General features: G+C 45.3%; 3 protein-coding genes across 3 annotated transcripts; 1 reads left to right on the top strand and 2 right to left on the bottom strand.

Moving 5' to 3' along the window:
• Positions 1-470: 470 nt before the first annotated feature.
• Positions 471-4,234, bottom strand: LOC111076456 (glycerol kinase). The gene is made up of 4 exons (XM_022370266.2): positions 3,787-4,234; positions 1,814-1,939; positions 739-1,743; positions 471-686 (listed from the first exon to the last, which is right to left on the bottom strand). The coding sequence occupies exons 1-4, from the start codon at positions 4,021-4,023 to the stop codon at positions 471-473; spliced, it is 1,584 nt and encodes a 527-aa protein (XP_022225958.1). The 5' UTR covers positions 4,024-4,234.
• Positions 2,187-3,772, top strand: LOC111076458 (nitrilase and fragile histidine triad fusion protein NitFhit). Its single transcript, XM_022370267.2, has one exon. It carries the CDS (start codon positions 2,288-2,290, stop codon positions 3,683-3,685), a length of 1,398 nt encoding a protein of 465 aa, XP_022225959.2. The 5' UTR covers positions 2,187-2,287; the 3' UTR covers positions 3,686-3,772.
• A 1,874-nt stretch (positions 4,235-6,108) lies between the features above and the next one.
• On the bottom strand, positions 6,109-8,730 carry LOC121403962. The gene is made up of 6 exons (XM_041592427.1): positions 8,604-8,730; positions 8,316-8,547; positions 8,134-8,252; positions 8,041-8,078; positions 7,020-7,240; positions 6,109-6,948 (listed from the first exon to the last, which is right to left on the bottom strand). The coding sequence occupies exons 1-6, from the start codon at positions 8,728-8,730 to the stop codon at positions 6,351-6,353; spliced, it is 1,335 nt and encodes a 444-aa protein (XP_041448361.1). The 3' UTR covers positions 6,109-6,350.
• Positions 8,731-9,813: the final 1,083 nt, after the last annotated feature.

Raw genomic sequence — 9,813 nt, 5'->3', positions numbered from 1 at the left:
GTCGCTGAAAAAGTGGGTAGACGTTACGTATAATTCATCTGTTTCTTAATTAAAATAAGGTATATGGTAACCTTTTTTGTTAAATATTTAGCTCCATATATATAATTAGGTAAAAGATCATTGCACGATTGGCTCCAAAAAGATTTATAATCGAAATAAAGTACGATTTTTTTGTATAAGGCTCGAATTTCATATATGTATGTACATATGTACATACACTTGTGGAGAAAAAGTGCTGGTGCTGCTTGCATCGTGGATGAGAACATGTGAGGGGACAGACCCAAAGCTGGATAAAACACTGCCAGAAAGCAGCGACGAACAGAAAAAACTTTCTACGTTTTTCATAAACATTTTAATACACAATTAAATTCAAAAGCCAAAAACAAAGGACTTTAAAACAATCGAAAACAATTTTATTTTTTTAACAAGCGTTAGCATTAGTTCCAGTGGTTGAATCGAGTCGCTTCTGCTTATGCTCCATCAAATGCCTCGCGTTCGCCCTGTGGCAGAGTGGAGGTCTCCCAGTTTAAGGATCGATCAATTGCCATTTTCCATTTTTGGTATCGAAGATTGCGTTCAGTAGAACCTATCGTGGGCTTTATAGGTTCACGGGGACCTGATTTAGAAAGGGGAGCCTCCATGGAGTACCGATTCTCGACAGCTTTATAAGCTGCCATTGCAGCGCCCTGAAATTAGAGTGTTTAGAGCAACATTATCGAAAGATCTGTTAGTACTGACCAGCGCTGTTGTCTCTGCTATCTTGGCCCGAAGCACATGAATTCCAACTAGATCCGACTGAAGCTGCAGGAACAGGTTGTTAACCGTCATCCCCCCATCAACCATCAGCCGCGCCAGTGGGATTTTGCAATCCTTGTGCATAGAATCCAGGATATCTCGGACCTGAAAGCAGACCGCCTCCAGCGTGGCCCGGACAATGTGTTCACTGGTCGTCTCCTCACTCAACCCACATATGACGCCCCTGGCATCTTGATTCCAGTAAGGAGCGTACAATCCGTTAAAGGCCGGCACGAAGTAGACATCTAAGGAGTTATCCACTGTGGCTGCCATAGTCTCGATCTGCCCGGAGTTTTGAATGATTCCAATGTTGTCGCGCAGCCAATTGAAAGCAGCTCCAGCTATGGACACACTTCCTTCCAAAGCGTAGTTCGGCGGGGCCTTCCGCCCCAATTGATAGCCCACTGTCGTTAGAAGTCCGTGCTGGGAGTGCACAATGGAGGGACCCGTGTTGTAGAGCAGGAAGCAACCAGTACCGTAGGTTGCCTTGGCTTGACCTTTAGAAAGACACTGTTGTCCGACGAGCGCTGCTTGTTGATCCCCCAAGACCGAAGTCACACTTGTCCCCTTGAGCACGCCCTGCGCTATGCGGCCATAGAACTCTGCGCTCGAACAAATCTCCGGTAAGATGGTCTTGGGTAGTCCAAAGAATTTCAGTAGATTGGGGTCCCACTGAAGGGTTTCAATATTCATCAGCATTGTCCGTGAAGCGTTGGTCACGTCCGTCTTGTGGACACCACCATTCTTGCCACCGGTGAGGTTGTACATTAGCCAAGTGTCGATGGTTCCAAACATTGCCTCTCCGCTGTCCATTGCCGCCTTGACTGTCGCGACATTGTCACGTAGCCAACGCAGTTTTACTCCCGAGAAGTAGGGAGAGAGCGGCAGTCCACATAGCGGGCGTAGGTAGTTGATGTTTCTGGCATTGTTGGGAATGGCCTCCAGGAGCTGCAAGGTTTATATAAGAAAGCCTTTCATTTATAATCTATGTACATACATAAAAATGTTGTGTTCATACCTCCTCTACCGTGCTCGTAGTGCGATTGTCCAGCCATATTATAGCGTTAGCCAGGGGTTGGCCGGTGTTCCGGTCCCAAACTACGGTAGACTCACGCTGGTTCGTTATTCCAATCGTGATGATATCCTAAAATATACATACGTATGCATCCTTTTAGTTTCAAATTGCTCAATTCAATTGTCCTTTCGGCACTACATTTTTACAAGGTTAATATAAGAAAGGATCTGAGTACTGGACCTAGTACTCAGACGCGTGTGAAATATCACCACCGACAACAACAACAACAAAAAACTGACCAGCTAATGTAATAACACCATAACAGCTGTTACCTATTTTTGATGGGTGTGTACACACTGGGCCCCTTTAGCCATTAACAATGGAACGGAAACGCTGCAGTAAACAACAGTAAACAGTTGATAAGAAACCTAATTGAGCGACGTAACAGCAAAAAATACTCCCGGTCAACGGTCTTCAATGTCAAGCCTAGTCAAAATTATCCGCCACAGTATTTCCAGCCCCAATCGACAGCAACAACTACGTAAGATGGCGAGCGTAGCAGAACTAACTAGAAACGGTCAAAGTGCCACAATTGCCGTGGGACAGATGCGCTCAACCAACGACAAGGTCGGGAATCTGAGCCAGGTGAAGGAGCTCATAAAGAAAGCCAAATCTGAGAATGCACAAATGCTCTTTCTTCCCGAGTGCTGCGACTTTGTGGGCGAATCTCGCAAACAGACAATCGAGCTGGCAGAAAGATTGGATGGGAAACTGGTTTCAGAATACAAAGAGCTAGCCAAGTGCCACCAGATGTGGCTCTCGCTCGGGGGCATACACGAATTGAACGATCAGGGGAAAATCTACAATGCCCATGTTCTTGTAAGTGAGACGGGCGAGCTCGCTGCAGTCTACCGCAAGATGCACTTGTTCGATGCCACTACGAAGGAAATACGGCTACGCGAATCAGATACAGTGTCGGCTGGAGAGCGCTTGGAGAGGCCAGTGGCAACCCCTGCTGGCCAAGTTGGTCTACAGATTTGCTACGATCTGCGTTTTGCTGAGCCGGCTGTCTTGTTAAGAAAGTTGGGAGCCCAAATGCTGACGTATCCAGCTGCCTTTACCTACGCAACGGGCAAAGCGCATTGGGAGATTCTTCTGCGTGCCAGGGCGATTGAGACGCAGTGTTTTGTAGTCGCCGCAGCGCAACAAGGATGGCATAATAAGAAGCGACAGAGCTGGGGCCACAGCATGATAATCAGTCCATGGGGAAAGGTCTTGGCCGATGTTGGCGGTGAAAAGGACTTGGATATAGCCACAGCAAAGATAGACCTTTCTGCTCTTGACTCGCTTTATCAAAGCATGCCCTGCTTTGAGCACCGACGCAGTGATATTTACAGCTTGACGGCTTACAACCTTCGTGGCAGTGAACCCGACGCGGATCGTGCCTTTGCGGAGAACATAGTGGACAAGCGCACCATTTTCTACGAATCAGAGCACTGCTTTGCATTTACCAATCTTCGTTGCGTGGTCGAGGGTCACGTCTTGGTGTCTACCAAGCGAGTAACCCCCCGGTTGTGCGGACTCGATTGTGCCGAGTTGACAGACATGTTCGCAACTGTTTGCATGGTCCAGCGGCTGCTGGAGAAGATCTATCAAACCACATCGGCCACAGTTACTGTGCAAGATGGAGAACAAGCCGGGCAAACTGTGCCCCATGTCCACTTCCATGTCATGCCGCGTCGCCAAGGGGACTTTGGTCACAACGATCAGATCTATGTTAAGCTCGAGGATTGCACCGAAAGCAAGCCACCGCGCACACTACAAGAGAGGATCGATGAGGCTCAGATTTATCGCAACTATTTGAGCGAAAGCTAAAAAGTGGTTGAATAGTTATGCCCTGTAATTACCTTGACACATACTAATAAAAACAGATCTTAGCCGGGAAGGCAGACTTTAGCTGAACCTTCATGTCTCACCTGAATTTGTCCACCGAGAGCGATCAGTTTCTTACAAGCTCCAGCGATGCACTCGTTGACGGTGTTCACTATAACCATGGGATCTTGCTCACACCAGCCTTCCTTCTGGAATATAGAGGGCACTTCGATCTGATGGTAGCAGACAATGTCGTCAGTGCCAGCGCGGAAAATTATGAAGCGGGCCGAGGTGGTGCCCTCATCAATGGCTCCCACATATGTATCACTTGGCGTTTCCATTTAAACGTTCGATTAGACGTTCAGAGTCCAGAAGTCGACAGTAATAATGTTCAAATGTCTCTCTCACGAGTTTGCTTTCACAATGAAATATATTATGCTATTGGAAACACATATTTGTCAAGCTGATTGCGGGAGATAAGGCCGTCGAGCCCTCTCTTTTATTATCGACAACGGTCGGAAAGCAGAAAAATCGCTTTACGAAGTAATATTTATTGCGATTGAGCAGAAAATAAATAAAATTATGCCGCAACAAACTCGCGAACTGTTGAATTAGATCGTGATCAACAAATGACCCCAACCAATTGTTTTGGACTCATTCAGAACGGTTATTGTAGGTATTTGTATGCTCCGTGCTATCAAAACCAGTGTATCGCAAATGAAGTTATGTTCATATTAATAAGTGGACATTTCTTGATTTAAACCAAATCGTGTTATAATCGCGCATAATCTACATCCATCTGAGAAGTTCGACAAGCACTTTTTCCTTTTCCACCATTTGACAACACTGCGGGTTTAATGTGACCATATCTTGAAGTCAAACAGCTGATTTGGTTTGATTGTATCAGACAAATAAATAAATTTATGTCAAACTCAGAGCACAAAAACAGACATTTAGAATATAAGTTTTTAATAGCCATGCCCATTTTTGAGGTCTGCAAGAACGGTCTTCGAGACTTCATGACTGGCCAAGAGTACGGTACGACAAAAAATACAATCGAAGATCCTGAGGGTAAGAAACACTGAACTTCATTTATGATATTTATAGATGCATATTACTTTATTACTTACAGAATAGAATCCCTGGACTACCTCGTAGCGCATGTGGAGAACATACACGTTTTGGCAGCAACACAAAAACAATTTGGCTTCACTTAATCCAAACTTAACCCACGTTCAAAAACAAGGGCAGGGCTCATGGATTCCTATGACTCCTATTCTTGGTGCTTTCCTGTGGCACTCTTCACACAACCGAGTCCACTGCCTATCCGTCGTACCCCGCGTATCCGCCCTTCCGGCCACCCTACTCGCCCTACCAACCGCCTACATTTCATCGCCCAGGAGCTTATCCGAGTTTCCATGGCTTTGGACCCGCTCCGGGTCATTGTTGCACTGTTGCGTGATCCCTATTCGGAAAAAAATTGGAAGTGCAAGATATTCAAATGCTCGCTAAAGAGCGAGCTTTAGCCCTGCATCCTTCACAGTCTGAGAGAGTCCGAGACTCTGCATACAGTACTGGCCCTGCCGATGCCTATCGAAGACCTAGACCAGCGGTGGACTATTATAGAAAAATTAAATACGAAATGAACTAACCTTTCGACAACTCAGGTGCCAGTCCCCCATAGTATGTAACGCATGTTGTATGTGCCTCCCTCCACTCTCCCTTTCCGTGAGCTTGTCTATCTCGTGGTAGAGGAAATGGCAGTTCTGATCAAAGTGCTGCTCTCAGAATGGACCCTTTCTTACAATACGATCGGTATCATGCCCTTCACGTCCATGAACAACTTTAGCATCTGATAATTACTCTTTCCGCTGAACAAAATCTTTCCCGTGTATATCTCGTAGATGGTGCAACCAACAGGCCAAGTGTCAATTCCATAGTCATATGGCAACAAAACTAAAATATTATCCGGCCTGATGTCCGCATGCAGAATACCTATCTTTTCAGCACTTTGAGGGCTAAAACAGTTGCTAAATGTAGCTGCGCACTGCTTTGAAACCCGACATTTTGGCCTATTTTTTAACGCCTCGCAAAAATGCATGGCCAGTGACTCGAACACAATGCAGAGATGCTAGACGGAGAAAAATAATAAGAGTAAGAAAAAACCTTTTTATAAGAGTATATGTATATACATACATATATTACCTGTTTGTGAAAGAAATGGCAATTCAAGCGCAGATTGTGGAAACGACGTCGCTCAGTTTCCTATTCAAAGGAAAGACCAATTCATATCCACATATGTATTATATACTGCTGTAAAGCCCCACACTTCTTTTGCACACACTCTAAAATAAGGGTTTGCTTTTATTAGTATGACATTATACAAAAATTGTGGGTTTTGGGTGAGTTGTAAGTTTAATAAATATCTTCCATTCTTCGTCATAAAATTTGTTTTACATAGTTTTTTGTTTTTGTTTGATGCTTGCTTCGCCTGCGGACGAACCACAGGGTCCACACATGCATGACGACATATAAATCTCAGATTGGAAACGCTCGCACTTGAATTTCTGCTTACACAATTTCGGAATCTATACACCACGATGAGTAGAATTTATTGAAATATATTAGAACCACATCCCATCGCTCCTTTTGCTGCTGCTGCAATCTGTTACCGGCGCATCTGAAAGCCAACCGAACCATTCGGGCAGGGTCCCCTCGGAAGGCGCAAGACGTTGTCATTGTAGGTTTGCGGCGGCTGATGCTGTTGCTGGTGCTGCTGTGGCGACTGCTGCATTGACTGCTGGCGCAACAGGGCAGCGGATACACTTCCTCCGACCACGGGCGACCAACTCTGCTGCTGCTGCTGCTGATTGAGCGATGACTGTGGCGGAGATTGGGCTGGCATTCCACCCATGCCCATACCCCCTCCCACCCCATACGGTGGCATGCGTTGATTGAAATGCGGCTGTATGACTGGCGGCTGCTGCTGTGGTGGCTGTGGTCCGGCATGCTGGTAATAATAGTTCAGGCCCGGATTGTGTGGCCCTTGGAAGTAGCTATTGTAGTTATTGTACATTGCCGACACTTGGGACATCTTCGGGGCCGAACTAGAGCGATGCATTCCAGGACCTGGACCAGGATTACTATTATTATTGTTGTTGTTATTGTTGTAGCTGACAGCAGGTAGTGTTGAGTGGGTTCCCGCGGGTGGAGCCGTCTGTGGCGTGGCCAAAAGGCTACCACCGGGTGGTGTTGGGGGCGTTGGTCTGCAAATGAATTTAGAATACATATTAGAGAGGAAAGTTCCATGAAATTAAATCCCCATTATTATGCGTACGGCTTATCATCCTCGGGATTCTTGGCCGCACCCAGAATACGCAATCTGGCCTCCGCATATTCCTGCTCGCGCTGCTTTAGCGTCTTAATGGGCTGCTTGGGTTTCATGCCATTCGTATCCCGTCGCTCTTCAGCCTGGGCGGGGCGCCGCAGGATTTTCACGGTCTGATTGATGGTGGGCGTGGCATAGGTAGCCGGATCGGAAGTGGATCGGAGATGGATCTACTCTACCCTGAGTCTGGCCTTGTTCTCGGTGGCAGATGGGCATTCGAAGGGACACTTGTCGGTGTGGACCAGCTTGTGATCATTGAGAGCGGCGAGAAAATTGAAGCTCTTTGCACAGATGTAGGGCTTCATCTGCTTCCATGTGGCGCTTAAGGGTTCTGAAGGTGGTGTCCGCCTTGTTTTTGGCCGGCAAGTGACTGCGCTGGTGGGAAAGATTCTGAGCTTTTACTACTGCAGTAGACCACAATCCGTAGGGAGCTCTTCATAGTCCACAGTCCCTACATCCGGGCTTAGGTTCTGCAATCTAAGGAAGAGCGTCTGGACGCGTCGCACCCGCTCCGAGAACTACCACTACATCGATGGCGACCACATAATTAATTTTACATAGCATAGCTATTTTTTATTACATTTTAATGCACTTATTAGGGCAGAAAACTCTGTAAAACAAAACCAATACATTTTTTCTTTATATTCATATTCTTATACTACTCCTTTCGTGCTTGCACGAAATGCTATTTACTCTGCATCTAACGTGCCGAAATATTTCTCGTATTTCTCTCGTTCCTCCACGTATACGCGAAAACATTTCATTTTAATATAGTTCTCGAATATCCGTTTCGTCTCCGCTTTCGTAGTCCACGATATTAGCCTGGGCGCGGACCGCCCGTGCGGCGCGTATTGAGAGGCAGGGGAACACTCTCAGTGGACAGACTTTTGCTTGTAGACGCGACTGGCTCCTTATTTTTGAAAGCAGCAGAGCTTGCATTGGCCCGGTGGGGATCATCTAATCGGATAACCTTGGATAGCGGGACAAGGTCATGTGGGTCGTCATCATCTTGAAAAAGGGGGATCAATTTACAAAAACACCTTGCATTGCAAAATGTACTTACCAGTACTGCTGGAGCTGGAGACGGCCTTTCTTTTCGTTTGTTTCTTCTTTAGCTTCGCCAACTCTTCTTCCAAAATGTTTGGATTCTGCCTTAAAAATCGGCGCAACTTCTTTTTGTATCTATGGAAGGAAAGTAAGAATAATTATTACATTGCACTGTAAACTTAACTTAACTTGACTTACATAGCTCGGCCTTTGGCGGCCGCTTCTATGTACGGAACCTTGCACTCTTTCGAAAGCTGATGCCATTTATCATAAATGAATTTTTCGCGGTGAATTTTCGAAAGTTGCAGCCAGGTAGGGTCGCGTTTCAGTTCCTTCCGTCTTTCGTTTGTGAACCGCATATAGGCTTTCAATGGTGGTTTGGGGGCTCCTGGGGCAAAGATGCGGCATTTGAGTTTCTTTATTTTTTGATCTAAAAATAAAATGAAAAATAAAATATTGTTCTAATAATGTTCGGTTCGTACTTACTTAGAACGTCGTCGTCGCTGTCGGAGCTTGAGCTTGAGCTCAATTCCGATTCGGATGATTCAATTCGCTCAGGCGAGTCGTGAACGTCATGGACTCTCTGAAGATGCTTGTCCAGATTCACTTTCATAGCGCTCTTATATTGACAGAGCGGGCATTCGAAATTTGTTGCCTTTGGTCCAAATGCACAGCTATAATGTTTATGTTTTGTTAAGGATCCTTTCATCAGTTTTTTCTTGCATTGTTCGCATCTTACGAATCCTAATTCTAGTTCGCTCTAGAAAATATAAATAAGTGAAAATATAAAATATACTTACATATACTTTAATTTACTTACATCGCTGGAAGAACTGCAACTTGAAAAACTGGACGCATGACCATGCACTTCAACCCATCTTTCGAATGTTACGGGCAGGTCTTTGTTCCATGGCCTTTCGTCCCATGGAGGTAAGGTGGAGGTTGTTGGATGGTCTTCATCGCTTGAAGAAGATGAATTCATGTTTAAAAGTTGTTTGTTTGATTTGTTTGTTTGTTTGGTTGTTAACTCTAAACGAAAACCGGCGCCGGCTTGCAGAAAAATGAGTGTGACCAGATAGGCAGATGAGATGATGCCAACTCGGTGGAAAAAGGATGGACGCGAAGTGCTCAAAATGAGCCATTTATAAATGGCTGACTTTGCGGGTAATTTTAAATTTACCTTAAAGTTTGTTCGCTCTAGAAGATATAAACAAATGAAAATAAAATGATATGATATATGATATGTAGCTTGGCAGGTCAATTTAAAAATAAAAAATATATATTTATTTTGTGCTCAATAATTGAGCCGCGCCGCTCATTTAGCTCAACTGAACGGCGTTGACGGCGGCCGGGGTCTTCTAGGTTTTTTTTGGCGGGCGGGCGTCATTGCGTCATTGAAAGCACGTGACCTCGCTCAACACAAATTTTTCTTAATTTGTTTTTTGATCATTTTGTAAACGTAAGTGTATATATATATAGATATAGACATATATATATATATATATATATATATAGATATGGATTCCTATGACTCCTATTCTTGGTGCTTTCCTGTGGCACTCTTCACACAACCGAGTCCACTGCCTATCCATCGTACCCCGCGTATCCGCCCTTCCGGCCACCCTACTCGCCCTACCAACCGCCTACATTTCATCGCCCAGGAGCTTATCCGAGTTTCCCTGGCTTTGGACCCGCT

This window comes from Drosophila obscura, unplaced genomic scaffold, assembly GCF_018151105.1.
Source record: "Drosophila obscura isolate BZ-5 IFL unplaced genomic scaffold, ASM1815110v1 contig_179, whole genome shotgun sequence".
In the NCBI taxonomy this organism is placed as follows: domain Eukaryota; kingdom Metazoa; phylum Arthropoda; class Insecta; order Diptera; family Drosophilidae; genus Drosophila; species Drosophila obscura.
This window is presented reverse-complemented; position numbering and strand designations above follow the sequence as displayed.

Coding starts and splice junctions, on each gene's coding strand:
- LOC111076458 (XM_022370267.2), top strand. CDS start 2,288: ATGTCAAGCCTAGTCAAAATTATCCGCCACAGTATTTCCAGCCCCAAT.
- LOC111076456 (XM_022370266.2), bottom strand. CDS start 4,023: ATGGAAACGCCAAGTGATACATATGTGGGAGCCATTGATGAGGGCACC. Junction 1,744..1,813: donor CTACGAGCACGGTAGAGGAG/GTATGAACACAA, acceptor TAAACCTTGCAG/CTCCTGGAGGCCATTCCCAA. Junction 687..738: donor TAGCAGAGACAACAGCGCTG/GTCAGTACTAAC, acceptor CTCTAATTTCAG/GGCGCTGCAATGGCAGCTTA.
- LOC121403962 (XM_041592427.1), bottom strand. CDS start 8,730: ATGAAAGTGAATCTGGACAAGCATCTTCAGAGAGTCCATGACGTTCAC. Junction 8,253..8,315: donor GCCGCCAAAGGCCGAGCTAT/GTAAGTCAAGTT, acceptor TTCCTTCCATAG/ATACAAAAAGAAGTTGCGCC. Junction 7,241..8,040: donor ACCTTGTCCCGCTATCCAAG/GTTATCCGATTA, acceptor AGGGTAGAGTAG/ATCCATCTCCGATCCACTTC.